Source organism: Petaurus breviceps, unplaced genomic scaffold, assembly GCF_028583685.1.
Source record: "Petaurus breviceps papuanus isolate PSGF00001 unplaced genomic scaffold, PetGlider_PUasm1.0 181, whole genome shotgun sequence".
NCBI classification, from domain to species: domain Eukaryota; kingdom Metazoa; phylum Chordata; class Mammalia; order Diprotodontia; family Petauridae; genus Petaurus; species Petaurus breviceps.
This window is the reverse complement of record NW_027185784.1, coordinates 14,002,281-14,021,440: the sequence shown is the minus strand read 5'-3', so window position 1 is coordinate 14,021,440 and position 19,160 is coordinate 14,002,281. Positions and strand designations below refer to the sequence as shown.

Here is a 19,160-nt window from a genome sequence, read left to right as displayed (position 1 = left end):
TGTGTGTGTGTGTGTGTGTGTGTGTGTGTGTGTGTGTGTGTGTGTGTAGGTGTTAAGTGTCTGAGGCTGGAACTGAACTCGGGTCCTCTTGACTCCGAGGCTGGCGCTCTACTCACTGTACCACCTAGCCGCCCCTAAAATTTGCTTCCCAAGAATTCTTTCCTCTTTTTTTTTTCCCTTTAGGAGGGCAATTCGGGTTAAGTAACTTGCCCAAGGTTACAAGGCTAGTTTTTTATTTTTGTGTGTGGGTGTTAAGTATCTGAGGCCGGAACCGAACTCAGGTCTTCCTGACTCCGGGGCTGGCGCTTTACTCACTGTGCCACCTAGCCGCCCCTGTAAACAATTTTGACTGTCTAAAACAAAACCGCATATGATACACCTTCTTCTTGGACAAACAGAACATATCAACTTTACAGAAGGATTACTTTGTAGAGCCACATATCACTCTCTCAAATAATTAATATTTGGAGCAAATTACAGTGGATCAAAGACAAAAACACCATTAATCTAATTCTAATACTGGGTCAAGAACATTTGTATATCCTAAGCAAAGATCCTTAATATACCAATGAAGTTATTCTGGGTCTTTAAAAATCTATCACATTCTGCTCTGAATATCATTAAGAAATTTATTATGTACCTGATTACCACCGTCTCAAAGTTAAAATAACCACCTTCTCTTTATTTGCACTTGAGAGTTCCTATCTTTCAAGATGTAGCTCAAACACCTTCCTCTGCACAAAGTTTTTCCTAATTCCCTCAAATACTAGTGCTCTTCTTCCCAAATTATCTTTTTTTTAACTGCTTTGTGTTTGTATTTATTAACTTTATGTTGTATATACTCTCATGTGTACTTATGGCTTTCCTCCATTTGAATGTAAGCTCATTCTGACTAGGGACTGTTTCCCACTTTGTATTTGTACCTGTAGTGACCCGTAATACTATTTGGCACACATTGTTTGCTTAATATGTAACTTTTGATTAATTCTACAGAAACTTATTTCTACCTTGTTCATAAGTTTTCTCTTTAAGTGAGACATCTGCCATGTAATGTGGCTTTGGTTAAGTCTCAAAATAACATTTTTTGTGTTATTAACAAACATACACATATCCAAGTCCCTCTATAGTGTCATCAAACCTGTTTGTAATGTTCTTTGTTTAACTGTATACTGACATTTTTTTTCCTGTGGACTTCCTCTACACTAGTCCATATCATAGTTCTGATTTATCGCTTTTAAGGATACAAGGAATATTAGGTAACATGTATACATGGCTTCTAAATGATACGCACACAAAATATATGTTGCTCTCTCTAAAGCAGACATTTTCAGGTTAAAGTCCACTTCCATTAAATTGGATGATAGAAATGCAAAAGGTATATATAGCCTTCATCATTAGGCTTGTATATTTTGACACACATATTTGATAAGATATATTTTTAAGCCAACAACTGTGCCAAAGAAAACAGAAGAACCTATATAAACAAAAATATTTCTAATAGAAGCTTTTGTTGTAGCAAAAAAAAAAAAAACCAAACTGTAAACAAAATGGGTACCCCTCCACTAGACCCTGAATAAACAAACCATGTAATAGAATTATTTTACTATTACAAAATGATAAAAGACAGATTCAGAGAAACTTGACACAACAGAACCTGCATTTTCTTCACCCAGCATTACTGGAGCTCCTTGACTTCCTCCTCTCATGCAACCTGATTGGCCTTTGCTTCCCTTATAAAGCTTCATGGCCCCAGGGGCATAAAAGGTCCCAGTGTCAGATACTCAGCAACTTGCAGATAAAGAAGTGGAGAAATTCTTTAAGATAAATAGCTGGACAATCAGGAAAGCAACCTAAAACATTTTGTTGTTGCTGAGACTCTTCATGACCCCATTTGGGGTTTCCTTGGCAAAAATGAGTGCTTTGTCATTTCCTTCAAATGAGGAAACCAAGACTAACAATGCTGAAGTGACTTGCCCAGGGTCACAGAGCTAGTAAATGTTTGAGGCCAGATCTGCCTCCTGACTCCAGGCCTGATGCTGCATCCACTGTACCACTAGTTGCCCCTCCAGCTCATTTTACAGATGAGAAAACTGAGGCAAACAGGGTTTATAAGACTTGCCTAGGACTACACAGCTAGTAAGTGTCTGGGCCAGATTTGAGCTCCAGAAGATGAATATTCCTGACTCTACGCCCAGTGCTCTATGCACTGTGGTGGCCCCTAGCTGTGTACAGCCTAGAGCATAACTCAGACCTGTACAACTTAGCAGTAGATATGGGGCAAAATTAAAATAGGCTACACTTATTTGGGCTGCAGATAGGTTTTTAGTGGCTCACTTTTCATAAAGGCATAATTAATGATTAAACTATTTTTCAAAAACACTTTATCAGGACTTAATCCAGAAATGGCAATCAGTAAACAGTTCTTTATAAAGTCTTTTACTGAAGACTTCCTAGCCACAGCAATTTCTTTAGAAATCTGGAAACTAACCTTAGTGGCCACCTCATTTTCTGAGTTTACTTTCTTGAAAAACCATTGTTCCCCACTGAGATTTTTCAACAACTTACATACTTTGTTTTTCAGAATGTTTCAATTTAAAATGGCAACAAATATTGTATTCCTTTGGAATGGCTATCACTTTTCAGCAAACAGGGCACAATATTTTGTCTCTCATGTAAGTAAATGAGTATCTACCTGTCCACTCAATGAAACATTCTATGTTCTAACTTGATCTCCTGTTTCCATTTTATAGTCATCCCAAAAAAATTTAATGCTAGAACCAAAAAAATCTCCACAACAACTGCTCACATACAAAAAGAAATACTTAACAGAGGGTCAGATCTTGAAGGGAGCACCAGACCAGTCATGTAAATTTTAATATTGTCCATTGGAGGGCAGCTGCACAGTGAGGGAAGGAAAGAAGCCCTCGTGTTGTTGCCACGCATCGCATAGCAGGCATCAGCTTCATTGGTGCATGGCTTTACTCACTCTGTTTCTGTTCAACACCAGCAGCGACCAAAAACACAGTAAAAAGATAGGACTCTCGTTCCTCTCAGGCTAGAAACAGTCTGACAATGGTTGGTTCCTGTGGGTCATGTGACAAATAGGAAAGTGTATGCAGTGGCAAACTACCTGCCAAGTTACATGACAGGCACAATAGTGACTAGTGGAAAGCAGGTTAAGTGGTGCATGGACAAAGCATTTATTAAATCTTTACTTTTTTGCACATTCTTTACATTTTCCATCAGCTGTCCAAAATCCTTTGGTGGGACGCATGTTGTGCAGGCCTGCCATAAGTAAATTTGACCCCAGTCTCATGCTGACCATTTTGAACTTAAGGTAAGATATATAAATCATGCTGAAAAAACAAATATATCCATATAATACACACATACTATTCCCCAAGCTATAATAAGATAGATATATGAAATACTTCAAAACTTGCCTCTTTCTCAGTGTCTCTTGATATACAAGTCCACTGGTTCTCCTTCACGCTGTACGCCCAGAAGTCAGCCAAATCTTGTGTTCCATCCCAGCCACCAAACAAATAAACAGTCTCTATAACAATTAGAAAAATACATTTGTCTTTTAATAAGATAGAGACAGTCAAAAGATTACCACCCTCTGTGCCTAAATTTAGCAAGTAGTTTTGAATACAAAATTAGATACCCAAACACAGCTTTGCAGAGCAGATTTTTCAGACTATATTCTGGTCAATATTTACAAATCATAACATTTCTAGCAAATCTATCCACATTTATCAACTTTTTTTTTAAACTCTGTAAGTCCGGATGGCAGTAACAGAAGTCCCTAAGAGGTTCTGATCTTTAGTTTCCTCTTCTACAAAAAAGGAAACTGAACTTCACAACATTTAACATTGTGTCAAATTTTGTACCATTTCTTTACGTAGGAAACAATAAAATAGTGAAAAAGTTTTCTAGACTGTCATATGGGTACAAGACTTGGTAGAACTGGAAAGGACCTTAGCTACCTTATCTCATAACAAACCCTCAATTAACAGATGCAGAAACAGAGTTGGAACAACTTGCCCAAAGCAACAAAGGTAAATTTGATTTCAGTTCTGTTACATCTAACATATATCAACTTTTTTTTTTCTTTTTGGAGGGGAGAAGCAGGGCAATTGGGGTTAAGTGACTTGCTCAAGGTCACTTGGCTAGTAAGTGTTAAGCGTCTGAGGTCAAATTTGAACTCAGGTCCTCCTGATTCCAGGGCTGGTACTCTATTCACCGTGCCACCTAGTCGCCCCCATATATTAACTTCTAACCTCCAAGAAGGGTGGGTAGGTTGAAGGTGTCCTCTCATATCTCTTCATTCAACTCATACTTGATCTTTATGATTTTAATACATTCACTTCTGAATTTTTGGCATTCTTTCCATTTATATTGCTGTAGTTATTGTACAAGTTGTTTACTTGGCTCCATGTACATATAGATCTTTTACAGCACAATAACATTCTATTACATTTATGTTCCATAATTTAGTCATTCCCCAATTAATGAACATCTACTTTGTGCCCAAATCTTAGCACAGTAAGTGCTGCTATAAATATTTTGGTGTACATGGGGACTTTCATCTTAACTATGGCTTCATAGAGATATAAGTACATAAGTAAATGGACTCTCTGGTTCAAAGTACATGGACATTTTAGTCACTTTATTTGCAGAATTCCAAATTGCTTTCCAAAATGGTTGTACCATCTCACAGCTTCACCAACAATGTATTAGTGTACCTATTCTTTCATAATCCCTCTAACATTGACTACTGCCTGCTTTTTGTAATCTTAGAAAATGTACAAGGTATAAGACAAAAGGTCAGGGTTGTTTTGATTTGCATTTCTGTTATTATTGGTGATTTTTAGCATACTTTGATGTTGTTGTAAATACTTTGCAATTTTCTTGAGAACTGTTTATTCCCATTCTTTGACCCACTTATCTATTGGGGAATGGCTATTAATCTTTCATATACAAATAAATTTCATAAATAGTTGACAGAAACCTAATTTTTATTAGAAAAATTTGATAAAAAACTTTCCCATTCAACCATTTCCTTTCTTATCTTAGGTGCACTGATTTTGTCTATGCAAAAGCTTTTGAGTTACATGTAAAGTTACCTATTTAATCTTTTGTAATTGCCTCTTCTTCTTTAGTTAAGAATTTATCTCCAATCTAAAGCTGTGAGAGCTATATAATCTACTTCTCTTTGAATTTTTAAAAATTATTTTTAATATTAAAGTCAGGCAGCCATTTAGAATGTACTGTGAAATATGGTATAAGATGGTAATCCAATTTCTGCCAAAAAGCTTTCCACTTTCTCTAGTAGTTTTTATCAGATAAGTAGTTTTTTTCTTAATTTATGTTTTCCACTTTAGCCACACTGGTTTCCACGGTTTCTGATTCTCCATTGTCTAGTATGCTCCATTTTTGTTAACCAATCAGATGTTTCTGATGACTGTTTTTTTATAATATACTTTGAGGTCTAGAAGTGTTATTTGTCCTTCATCCCTATTTATTTTCATCATTTCCTATATATTCCAGATCTTTTGTTTTTCCAAATGAATTTATTTTATCAAGTTCTATAAAATATTCTCAATAATACAAATGTATAACATTAAAAATGGAAATTAACTTTGGTAACATTGCCACTTTTATTATATTGACACAACCTAGTTATAAGCACTGGATATTTCTCCAGCTGTCAAAGTTGTTTTTTATTTCTTTAAGAAGCACTTTTATAACTGAATCAATGCAAGCCTTTTTTTGTTTTGTTTTTTGGTAGATTGATTCCCAGATATTTTATTTAAATATTTTGTAGTTATTTGGAATGGTATTTCCCTGTCCTTTTTTTATTCTTGGATTTTGTTATTATTATACAAAAATGTTGTTGATTTTTGAGTATTAATTTTGTAGCAATATCTCTGTATTCTAATAAAGTTAAATATGGTGCTGAAAAACATATTTTTGGTAGTCTTATTTAAAAGACATCATAAATCTTTTTAAATTCTAGCTTCTCCAATAATTCTTTCAGTTTCATAATTTTCTTTCTTGTTCATCTTTCTGTTTTACTTAATCTAAAACTAAGAGAGGGATAAAGGATAAGTATCCAGGATATGAGAGAAAGCACCCTGGGATTTTCTGATGGCTACTAAAAAGGCCTGGGAATTTTATTTTATTTTATTTGCTTTCTGGAGGGCAATTTGGGGTTAAGTGACTTGCCCAAGGTCACACGGCTAGTTTTTGTGTTAAGTGCCTGCCGTCAAATTTGAACTCAAGTCCTCCTGACTCCAGGGCCAGTGCTCTATTCACTGTACCACCTAGCCGCCCAAGGCCTGGGAATTTTAATGGACTCAAAGGTCAACATGAGTTAAATTGCTACAACTATTGAAATCAATCAATCAATGAGTTTGAGATACTTATCTACATTTGGAAATGTTCATCAAGCAGCTGAGGGTGAATATTCATCCACCCCAAATATGCAACCTTTTGTTCTGTCACTGTTCACATAAAGCATCCCTTCTCCACCCCTAACTCTCATCCTAAGCTGCTTTCCACCTCTTCCTCTGGGAAAAGTAATCAGTTCGACATATGCTACCAGCATTTTTAGAAACAGTGTGATTCCACTCACCATTCCTGTGACTCATTAGATCAAAACTCCATTCACTGGCCACTAAGCCTCTAACAAGCTATTTTCCCATACTGGGATGCAAGCTCCTAGAGACCAAGGACTATTTCACTTCTTAATAATTGAATCTCAGCACCTCGCATACTGCCTGACAAAGAAAAAGTACATAATAGAGATCCTTTTTCAATAATCCATTTATCAGTATGAAAGTTATCTATATAGAGATAACCAATGCTATCAGAGCTTATCATGAAAATATATAGAAGGAAACAAACTTCTTAAGTGCCTATGTACCAGGCACTGTTCCTAAGCACTGGGGAAACAAATGTAAGCAAAAAGAAGTCAGTCCTAGCCTTCAAGGAAATTACATTTTAATGGGGGAAAAACAACAAACAAAAGGAAGCTGAAGATCAAGGGAAAATGATGCTTCTGAGGTCCAGCAACAGTCAGCAACAAGGTCAGAAGCAGAAGAGAGGTAAGGCCAGCTTTGGCTCCTCCATGAAATGGCACCTCCAGCAAGAACTCCTATGTTGAAAAGGGGAGCAGGCCTTACAGGGAGATGAGGGTGAAGAGGCTGGCTCCAGGCACTGAGGGAAATTCCAGGATAAGTCAGAACTTAAAGAGACATGATTTTTAAGTCCAAAGGAAGTTAGGCCTACTGAGCTTCATTTTCTTTATTTGCAAAAAATGAGGGTTTTTTGAATTGGATAATCTCTAGTATAGCTTCTATTTCTACTGTTCTAAAACACTTCCATACGCCACAGGCATCCTAAACAATTTTCTCAATAAGAAAGAATTATCACACTCACCACCAGCATACAGAAATTTGATGCTATCTAGGTTTCAACTAATATAACTTGTCATTCTTATGCCTCTTATGCAACTTTATCAAGCACCCTTGGCCAGTGAAAGTAAGAAAGCTTAAATATAAGAAATGGCAATGGCATCAGAGATAGATATTTTTTTTTTACCAATTTTTCTCAAATGTTTTTGAAATGTTTACCTAGAATATAAATCCAGTGGGCAGGAACTGTGTTTAATTCTATATCAAATACTGAACCTACAACCTCTACTGCACCTAATAAATGTTGAACACTAATAATTTTTTAAATTACCAAAATAATCATAAATAATCGTATTTCAGACCTTAAAAACATACTTTTGCTATTAGGTAGTGACATTTAAAAGAATTCCAGAACACTGAGAATGTTACAGGATTTTTCTTCAAAAGACTTTTCATCTAGCATGAAATTTATTTGCCAAGTTTTTACCACAAAGCTAATTAACACGACTGAGTTATGAACCTCTGGAAAAAAAGAAAAAAGAGGTATATAATTGAAACAGCAATTGACCTTTTGTTTGGTAGAGTTTCTGGGCACTCTTCTGATAAGGTTACCCTGGTTCATTAACTTTAATAACCTTTCTTCTTGGGCTCTGGGTTCTCAATGTTCCCTCTCAAAAGCAGGTCTCTTTGTACACATAAATTCTCACAGAGCAAAAAACCCACATTTACCACAACAGCCTCATTGATAGCTGAGCAAAATAAAATCTGGCACAGAGTTAGCATCCTATTGGAGTCCAGCCAAAATGTCATTCTGGCCCATGAAAGCTTTGTGGCCCAGTAGAAGCTTAAGAACAAGTCTAAATGAAACAGATAGAAATAGGATATTTTCATATACCTGAATGAAAATTTAGTAAAAACTAAATCATTCAGGAATATAATATCAACATGAAAGTAAACACCAGAAAAAGTACTAAATGGAATGCAAATGATACCCAAAACATAAGTGTACAGAAATACGTTGCTGATTTCTCCTACCCAAGAATGCTAACCATTTATAAGAGTGAGAAAAAGCAAAGAGTAGAGTGAAAAGGAAAAGAAGAGTAGGATAAAAAATGTAGAGAACATCTGGCAAATTGAAAGCCTGACTAGAGTGATGAGGCTAGGAATCCAATCCAACAAGCATTTATAAAGTACCTCCCAGGGGAAAGGCACTGAGCTTGGTACTGGGGTATAATGACAAAATGATAAATAGTTCCTGTCTTCAAGGAGCTTATATTCTTCTGCAGTGGAGAGCTAAAACATGTAAACAGAGAAGTGCACACACACACTAATTTGAAGATGAAAATAACACCAAGAACCAGGAGGATCAGTAAAGGGTTTCTGTAAGAGGTGGCATGTGACTTGAACCTTGTGCTAAGGAATCTAAGCAGGAGAGGTGAGAAGGTTGTACTTTCCAGGAATGGAAGGAGATTGTGCAAAGGCAGGAGAGGGACTACTGAGCTTTAGGGGCAGCAAGTGGATTCATATGGCCAGAAAATAGCTTGCTTAATGAGAAGACGTGTGAAATAAGCCCAAACAAGTAGGCAGAATCCAGATGGTGAAGGGCTTTCAACGTGAAGCTAAGGAGTCTGTGTTTTATCCCAGAAGCAATAAGGGCAATACTAAAGGTCTTCAAGCACAGAGGTGACACACTTAGGCCTGTGCTTTGGGTCATGCTTGTAAATGGCTGTGTAGACAGTGAATCCGAGAGAGGAAACAGGGAGGGAAGGAAACAGAAATGGAGGGGCGGGGGCGGACTGTGGGGCTGTGTTGCTCAATTGGAAGTGGCCACCTGTGTCCCGGGGGGGGGGGGGGGGGGGGGGTGGGGGGGCAGTTAATCCTATTTACAGGTTGTTGTCTGTCCTTTGTTCTCAAAGAGGACCATGGCATCAGGAAGGTGATGACATGACTTACAAGTGGACGAGATTTAAGTGAGGGAGATCTGTGCAAAAAAGGAATGGAAGAACAAGAAGGAAGAGAACCAGAAGAAAACAGTGTGATCAAAACTCAGGAAGAAAAGTATACAGAATGAGGGAACTAGTGGAAGGTAAGGGCCAAAGTGTGGGGAGCAAGAATACCAAGCCTCAGCATCTGCACTTTATTGTGTAGGCAATGAGTATATAGTAAAGGTTTTTGAAATTAGGAGTCTTATGATCAAAGAACTGCAATGCAAATGATATATAGGGTGAACTGGACCTATGCCCAACATTTTAATTATATTTCAATATTGTAAAACTGCATTCTAACTCAGATCAAGGCCAAATTCTCTTCACCGTCTATTTAGTCTTTATTCCAAAATAAAACTTTTAGCTGGTTATTACCTGCTTGAACATCTTATTCACAGGAAAAATTGAGAAATTTCAAGGCAACTGTATTTTCTAGCCCATATACTTTCTTTCCACTTTTTCTTTTTAAAGACCCAAGGTTCAAACTACAACTGTGTCTTCAGATTCTGCATTTTGAAGATAAATTATGCTCTCATTGGCTTAATTTAACTATATAATCCTCCACAAAGTTGGCACACTGTCATTTCATTTCTGAAATTAGAGCAACTATCACTGTAGTTCCTATAGCAAGAAACATGGCCTTGCCCTGAAATTAAGATCATTCACTGGCTATAAAGAAAAACTGGGGTTGGTAGCATAGTAGTACACTTGGGAAGGCAGTTTTACTTCTCATTAAAACAATAGTGTTAAGAGAAAAAAATTATTTACTATATGTGGAGTCACTGCAACTCTTCACTTGTGTAACCTAGGTCAAATCAGGTAATCTCTCTGAGGTTCAGTTTCTTCATCTTTAAAGGAGGGCAGGAGGATAGAATGCTTTATGCCAGTTTGGAAAACAAAAGAGAAAACAAACTTACTTTTCAGACTAAAAGTACACTGAATATAGCATTTAGTATAGAGATAGGGGCGGAACCTGTGACTTTATTGAGTCTAACCCTGAATGAGGAAATTCTATTTATGCAGGCCTGCCACTTCAGAGTTTTAGACAATTGCCTATAGAATGAATGGAGAGTCAGCTAAGAAGTACAGGGGTTACTTGAGCCCAGTCCTTCTGGACAGTTCCCTACCCACTACACCAAACTACATTTTTAGTGAATGGTTAAGCAATCTTAATTCTTGAGCTGGGAGGGAAGGGGGTGGAGATATATAATGAAATCTAACCATTTTCCACTCACTTCATTAGATCCTTCCTTCTCAGGTTATCTTGACAAGTGATTGAAACTGGGGTCAAAATAGAACCATATTAATGGCTGGGGGGGGAAGTGACAGTCACTGATAAGTTTGAAAGCAGAAACCTTCAAGACACTAGATAATCCAGCAACTGAATGTTTCCTTAAGTCCTAAAACACTCAAATCTTTCCTATTTTTAAAAACTCTCACATGATCCCACCACCTTCTAAAGTTATTGACCTATGTTTCTTCTCCTTTCACACCAAACTCCTAGAAAAACCTTCCCTTTTTATAACTTTCATATCTTGCAATCTAGTTTTTGACGGCCTTACCTAACTAAAACTATTCTATACAAAATTACTTCTGGGCTACTTAACTGACAAATCTGATGGCCTTTTCTCAATCCTCATTCATGTCTTCCCTTCTCTCTGCAGCATCTGATGCAGTCGACTATCTTGTCTGCACAGATACTATCTCTTCTGGGTGGTTTTTGGGACAGTGCTCTCTTTTAGTTCTCCTCCTATCCAACTGTTCTTTTTAAGTCTCCATTGCTTAATCATGCATGTCATGTGCTCTCTGTGTACATTGCAAAGCTCTGCTGTGGGTCTTGTGTTCTTTCTACACTCTTTCTTAGTGATCTCAGCTCGCATGGGTTCAAATGTCATTTCTATGTGGACAACTCATATCTATGTTCAGTCTTCCACTTAAGAGCCAGTCTTATATCACCAACTGGTAGAGGGTGGACAGTGGAAAGCTCCTCCCAGATCCTCAGGGCACCTCTTGATTTCTCTCTCTGCTATTCTCCTTTCAGTCTCATCTTACTGCTCCCAGCCGCATCTCCACGCTTCTTTTTGCGTGCTGTCTCCCTTTATTAGACCGTGAGCTCCTTCAGAGCAGAGACTACGTTGTGCTCTTCCCTGTGTCCTCAGCACTCAACACAACGCCAGGCAGATAGCAGGTATTTATATTTTTTAACTGGCCACTGGACATTTCCAACTAGATGTTCTATAGGGATCTCAAATTCAACAGATTCTATTCACTAGTTTTTCCCCCTAAACCAACCCCTCTTCTGAATTTCCCTAATTTCTTTCATGAGTACCTCTATCCTCCCAGTCACCCAGTCACTCTGCAATCTCAGAGGCAGCCTTGATTCCCCTATGATCTAGATCATCCTTTGCTTCTACCCTCTTCTTTCAACTCACACAGTCACTCCTGTCCGAGGCTCTTCACTATACTACCATGATTGCCTCCTACTTGGTCTCCTCTCATCTGTCTGAAGTCTAAACACATCACTTCTCTGCCCAAGAAGATCCCCTATGCTTATTACTGCTTTATCTTCATCTTCTAAAGGACCTTTTTCTGTTAGTTCTGGATTGACATAATTTTTATATAACCAGACAGTTCAAACACCCTCTTTTCACTTCTGCCCCTTAGAATGTTCACAGATTCTCCCCAAACCTCAGTTCAACTACCGGCCCCTAATAAAGGTCTATAACAATTTTCCCAACTGCTAACACCTCTTGAAATTATTTTGGATATCTTCTGTATTTTCTTATATGTGTGTACATGTTGCCCAGAACCCCATCCCTAACAGAAAGTAACTAACTTGAACATAGGCATTATTTTATTTTTGTCTCTGTTCCAAGACAAGTCAATAAACATTTATTAAGCATCTACTGTGTGCCACATACTGCCAGGTACTATGCTAAGCTCTGGGGAGACAAAGAAAAAGGCTGTAAAGGTTCCTGTCCTCAAAAAGCTCATATCTAATGGAGAAAATAATATGGAAACTATGTATTGATGAGATAGGGGCACCAGGAAAACTTCTAGAAGAAGGTGGGATTTTAGCTGAGACTGCAAGTCAGGGGAAACAAGGATACAGAGATACAACAGTGAACTCTAGGCCTGGGGGAGGGACAGCCAGTGAAAACACCCAGTCAGGAGAGGGAGTATGAGCTCAAAGAGGTCAGTGTTTCTGCATCATAGTACAAGTAGAAGGGGAAAAAGATACATAATAAGACTGGAAAGGTAGAAGGAAGCCAGTTTATGAGGCACTTTAAAAGTAAACAGAAGATTTTATATTTTATTCTGGAGTTCACTAAGAACCACTGAAGTTTACATAATAGGTCTTTAAATAATTAAGTCTGTGCCCAGAAATTCCTTAATTCTGAGTAATCAGATGAAAGGGGCAAATGAATGCTTTAAGTATTTCTTATGCTACATGTAGCTAAGAAATGCATAGGCATAAAGACATTTGTAATTTAGGAACCTAACCCCCATATTCTCTCTAAACCATTTTTCTTTTAAAAGGTTCTATAAGATAACTCTAATAAAACCATACATGATTCTATCTGTAAGACAGTGAAAGCTGCTTTCCCTTAACTGCTTAAAGAATGCTAACTTAGTTTCCAAAGTGAATTTTTAAAATCCCTCTCAGCTTCTTCTGTAATATGCGGGTTGTGCCAGAACACTATCACTCATTCTCCATAAAAATGGAAGAAAAAGCTTCAAACTGTACATTCTAAATTTCAATGGAAACCACACAAAGAACTATGTGGCACATCAAACATTTAAACAATCAGTAGCATACCTCTGATATGTAAAGGAAATTATTCTTCCCCACAGCAACAGTCTGACCACTGCTTTTTCCTCCTTCCTACTCACCCTACACATCACCAGACACAAATAATCTAAGGATAAAGGGACAAGGTGTAGGAATTATAACAAATAAATCTGACAGACATACAAAGCTTAACAGAGTAACACATTATTTCCCAATTATCTTACAGAGGTTTAGATTCCCCTTGAATAGTTTACTCCCACCAAACCTCAAAAGAAATCTTTAAAAACTCCTAAAAGGAAAATTCATGCAACAGTGAGCTTTTCTTTACAACTCCTCCATTCTTGGAATTGTGTCAACCAGAACCTACTAGTGTCGGTTAAAATAACTTAAAACCTAAGTATTGTTCAATAATGTAAGTGTAATGTAATGCCAAGGAAAGGCAACTTCCCAAGGTTCAGAATACCAGCATAGGTGCTCTCCATTTTATTCAGTGACAAATTAAGAACAGAGGGAATCAAAATATGACATCATTCAAAATACAGCATTTACTAAGTGTGATTAAATAATCTCCAAGTACTACCTCACCCCAGGACCTTACATTCATTCAATCAATTACAAAGTCCCTGTTCAAAATACTACTCCACCCCTAGGCTGTACCTTCATTTAGTCCTTCACAAAGCCCCTCTTCTAAAATGGAAATTAGTTTCCAAATCACAAGTAAACTACATTCATTTGTTCAATCATAGAACACAAAAAGGTCAAAAGTTCCCCACCCCTGGATCACAATTGAATCTACCCCAGAGTTACAACAACTTTAAGCACAGCACTTAATACCCAAATGGAGGTCTTTTCTTCATCTTGACACAAGGCAAGTTCTCAGCAATCTTTGTTCCTGGGGAGACAAAGCTTAACAAGGCCACAAGATTGCCAGTCTCTTCATTAATTCATTCTCTGCCTGCAGAACAGTCCTAGGACCCCTGAAAACATTAGCAAAACCTTCTTCTGGGATTTCTGTAAACATACAACAAGAAAATCCTTCTTCAGGGCTTCAGAACCAACAGCAAGGTTCCAAGAATTCTGCAACAACAGCACTGTCCTTCACCAGTGGACAGTATTCACTCTCTGTCTGCAGAACAGTCTCAGGAGCTCTGAACCAACAAAAAGGTTTCCAGGCTTCTGCAACAACAGGATTGCCCTTCACCAGTGGACAAATATGGCAAAACAACATCAAAACAGACAGACAAAGTACCAGCATAACAGCCATGTCTCCTCAGTCCTTGGCAGCTCTGGGTGGCAGGTCTCAAAAGTCCTGGGCAATTCAAAGTAGCCCTCAGCAATCCTCTCAGTCTCTCTCTCTCTGCCTCCAAAAGGGTGCTGCTTCCAAAAAGTTCTTCTGCCTCTCTGGTCTTGTGTCTCTCTAAATTTACATCACCAGCTCCTCCCAGTCCAGCCCTCTCTTTTCACATCAACAAGTCCATCCCACAAGTGGGATTAACAAGCTCTGGGTTTTAACACAATCAATTTGAAAACCAAGCCAATACAGGGGGATCTTTATATTCCATTACTATCACAGTAAGGGGGTAAAACACACAAGAATATCTGAGAAGTGACAATTATTTACAATTTTGAATAATTTCAAATAAATTGATATCAACTTACTCTAAGTTTCCAAAAGTATGAGCTGGCACTTTATACCTGTGATTTGACTTAGTATGAAACACTGAAAAGAGCAAACACTATTGCTGAGTGTTGAAAAATCCACTGAGCAAAAAAATATTACTCTTTACCAGTAAAGTACTGTTATGTAATCATCTCTACTTCTCTTGGATTTTTTAAAGTAGATTTTATTTTAAAAAAAATCTTGTAGCTTTCTTTCCTTTCTAAAAGTTACACTAAATTCAAATTTCTACACAAAAAGTAAAAAAGAAAGTAATAAAATTACCATTATAACAAAAAACAAACTGAAATAAAATGGTTGCCCATTTAGAATTCACTTTTAGATAATAGGGTTGTTTAAAATCTCATCTTAGCAAAAGCAGAACAATCCCCCTAATATTTACTATAACATAGGCAATTCTTCATTCTCAAGGCTTTGTTCATTTGTTCAACAAAGTACACACTTCTTACTTCCTTAATCTAATGCTTTAATAGTACAGCTTTCATCAGTGTTCAAAAAAGAGTAAAATTATTGCAAATACCCATTCAGGATATAAAATACATGTAAAAGCAGAATTTAAGACTACTTCCAGAACTATCTGGACCTGGGTTCAAATCCCACCTTGGGGGTATGACTTGGATCAAGTAACTAAGGTTCAATGGACTCTGGCATGGATGAGACTGTCTCTGTGACCCTTTTTGTAGATCTATGACTTTATGAGCACCTTCAATATTTTGTTTTGGAAAGCAAGAATACAAATGATAAACCCTTAAAAAAAAAAAGTCACTAGGGAGCAGTCAACTCATTAAATACTTCTCTGGCTGAGAAACCTAAAACTCATGTGACAAATCAAATCAGCCAGAAGATAAAAGTCTCAGCTTTAGAATTTCAACATCCTCTCGATCAAGTGATCAAAGTTCTTTAATTTTTAATATTCCTAGTTGAGAAAAAGCTAAAATTTCCTAAGTCATAAGTAATTCATGAGACTACCCTAAAAATAAGCAGAATATTTTAGGTGAAATAATCTGAATACATATTTTTAAAAAAATTTTTTGGCACTTTTTAAGGGTACATGGCACAGAATCTTATATTCTTGTTATTAACAACAATAATTTATATGATGCTTTAAATTCTATAAAGTACTTTTTTCACAACAACCCTATGAAGCAGACATTACAAATATTATCTCCATGCTCCAGATGAAAAAGCTTAGGCTCATAGTAAAACACCTGGCAAGCATAGCTTATGAGTGTCAGAACCAGGTTTGAAGACAGCTAAGTCTACTTCCAAGTCTAGTATTCTTTCTACGGCACCAGGTTGCCTACTGTAACAAAGGTGAAATTATATTATAATAAAGATTCACATGCTCTCTTGGATAGATTCAAGATGAACCTGATGTTAAGACAAAATGGTTGAAGAGTGCAAGGCTCTGGCCTACAATAGCTAGAGAAGAGCATAACTATATATATATATATAATTTTAACAAGATAAATGCTCCTTTTATACTCCTTTCCAGGCCAGTAATAGGACTTTTAGAGAAAAAAACATCAGAAATCTTTCTGGGTCTGATCTTAAGCCAAATTAAATGGAGGAAGCACCAGATGCTGTCCCCAAAATAACAAAAAGCTATAAAACATTATTTAATTCAAGACCCAAACCAATTCAGAGGCAAAAATAACCACAAGAGTGTTCCAAGCATGAATCTGATGTAAAAGTAAAGGAAAGACCATTTACAAAGACCATTACAAGGTTTGAAGATCAAAGAATATGACAGCATAAAAATGGACTCACTCAAAAAAAAAAATCAACCTATTAAAAAAAACATATCTAATAATATAATCTATTAACCAAAGTTTACAGTCAAGTCAGAGTACAGCCTCAAAGTGTTCTTAGAACTCTACTCCATTGCCTCAACCACCATCAAAAAATTAACAGCAACTCAATGTGCATAGCCTTTGCTAAAAAAAAACAACAAACAAACAAACCAGTGTTTTCGGTGGATGGCCAGAAACAGTGCAGTTTTGGGCTAGAATGACAGAAAGATGTAGCCTAGGACCACAAACCCCTATACTTACTCAAAATGAGAAATTGTAGCTGTCCAGATGTGAACCAGAATTAATTAAATGGCTTTGTCATGTCTTCCTGAATCCCACACCCAAAAACCCTTTAAATTACAACACAAATTAGAGGATTCATAATAGCATTCCTTCTTAAATAGCCGCCTTTAAACTCCTTGAATAGGAAAAAGGAATTTGGCTAGCATGCCAAACCAAAAATCCTTATGTCATCCCTCTAATAACTACGTCAGGAGTTTTATTTGCTAAATTTAAACTTTCCCAATAACAAAGTTTATCTGCTGCCAACACAAGACTAATGTTTATCTTCAAAGAGTAATTCATACAGTCAGTGTTATCTCACTGAATTATGGATCCATATAGCTAATTCTGCTCTCCCCCCACCCACCAATCATTATAAGTTAGTTCAACAATATTACACTTCTAAATGTCTGAGCCCTTTAAAAACAATATAGTTTTGATCATGAATTACATTCTAATATAACAATTCCTATTCAATCCATATAAATTCTATTAACCAAATCATCCGTCCCAATAAAGGATCTGAAATGGAAGAAAAGAAAAAATAAGAGTACTGAAGTATATTCTAGAGTCAAGTGCAAGGGGAAAAATAAATTTACCACTTCAGAATATGAATTTGAACTTGAGCAATTTCCTATGCTAAGGCAAGTAAAAGACACAGTTACCAGCAATGTACAAAGGGGGAAACTTCCAATGAGCTTTAAATTCACCTGTTAATTTGTTGAAATACAAATGTTATCTGGGAGGGAAAGCTATTGTGGGCCACAAATATCTGGGCTCAAAGAGAAGGCAGCCCCAAAGTGTCCCCTAAAATTGGGCCTACAGCAGCCAGAGAAGAGCATAACACTGAACCAGAATAAGCTGAAAGGGAAAAGGAAATGATGGAATTTTGTAGATAAGATACTTCCCAATTCTGTCAACTTCTAAACTAGTAAAGGTCAAAGAAACCTGGATCAAGATTTTGTGGGGACCTCAAATTCAGCCTTTCCCCTCCTAGAAACAAATTATGGAAATCCTATAGTATAATCAAGCACCAGTAGACACCAGGCATTTTAAAAGACCAGAATTCCATTTTTCAGCCTAAGTCTTGGGCAAATTGGTCCTGCTAAATTCAATTTTAATTTAATTTGACAAAATGTATGTATATTAGAGTCTGTTAATATGTATATTAAGACAGACTCTCAAGTTCATTATACCAAAAGAATCAGAGTTTCAGAACAAATAATTAAAGACTAAGTTTGTACTATCAGTCAGAAGCCAGAAGAAAGGGATACAAATATCTCCCCCCAGCCCATTCCAAAATGTTCCTGATTCTAACCACATCTGTATCTGTTTCCCTGACCACCCTTCAAAACTCCAAGCTTCTACCTCAACTGACTATAGGAAAACTCCAATTAGATAATCCCACCACCAGATCTTCAAATTCAACCTGCATAAAATAAAGTTTATTATTTTTTCCTCAGAATTGGCTCCTTCTGACTATATTATTTCTATTAAGTAGCACAACCATTCATCTAGTTTCCAACTCGTTGCTACCTTTAATTCTTCCTTCTCTCTCCCACCATATCCAATGTCACCAATTCCTGATGATTGATTTCAACTCCATAATATTTCACACTCACCTCTATTTGTATGCTCATCAACAGCCCCTACCCTGGAACTGTATTTCACTATCACCTGCCTAGAAAACTACAACAGAACAGTTCTTATCTCCGTGCCACCTTCATATCATTGCTAGATTAATATTCATTAAGCATAAATCTGGTCCTATCACCTATTTGTTCAAAAAACTTTAGTGGCTCCATATTACTTGCTAAATGATGTTTTAACATTTTTGCCTGGCGTTCAAGGTCCCCCACAATCTGGCACCCTTTCACTTTTCTAGATTTATTATCCTCCACTTTATATAGTCTATGCTCAGGCCAATCCATATAAATCTTTGTTTTCTGTCCATCTCTTTCCTGATACTGTTCCCTATATCAGGAATAACCTCCCTCTCCCCTTTGCTTGTTGTATTCCTAAACATCCTCTAAAGTCCAAATCAATGTCATCTAATAGATGAAGACATTCTCCACTCTCTCCAACCATCTCTGGGCCATGTTCCCCCTTCCCCCCTTTGTTGCAAATGATCTTCTTCAGACCTCACCAAACACTTTGCTTAGTACCTCTCTAATGTATTTATTATACTATGAAATGTTTTACATTATA

At 37.0% G+C, this 19,160-nt stretch overlaps 1 protein-coding gene across 5 annotated transcripts in view; it reads right to left on the bottom strand.

The window, feature by feature from the left end:
• MKLN1 (muskelin 1) overlaps positions 1 to 19,160 on the bottom strand; it is a 305,308-nt gene that overhangs the window by 90,152 nt on the left and 195,996 nt on the right. For all 5 annotated transcript variants that reach the window (XM_069087238.1, XM_069087241.1, XM_069087239.1 and 2 more), the window contains one exon: positions 3,444 to 3,556. In XM_069087238.1, coding sequence (XP_068943339.1) covers positions 3,444 to 3,556 — 113 coding nt within the window. The remainder of the gene's footprint in view (positions 1 to 3,443; positions 3,557 to 19,160) is intronic.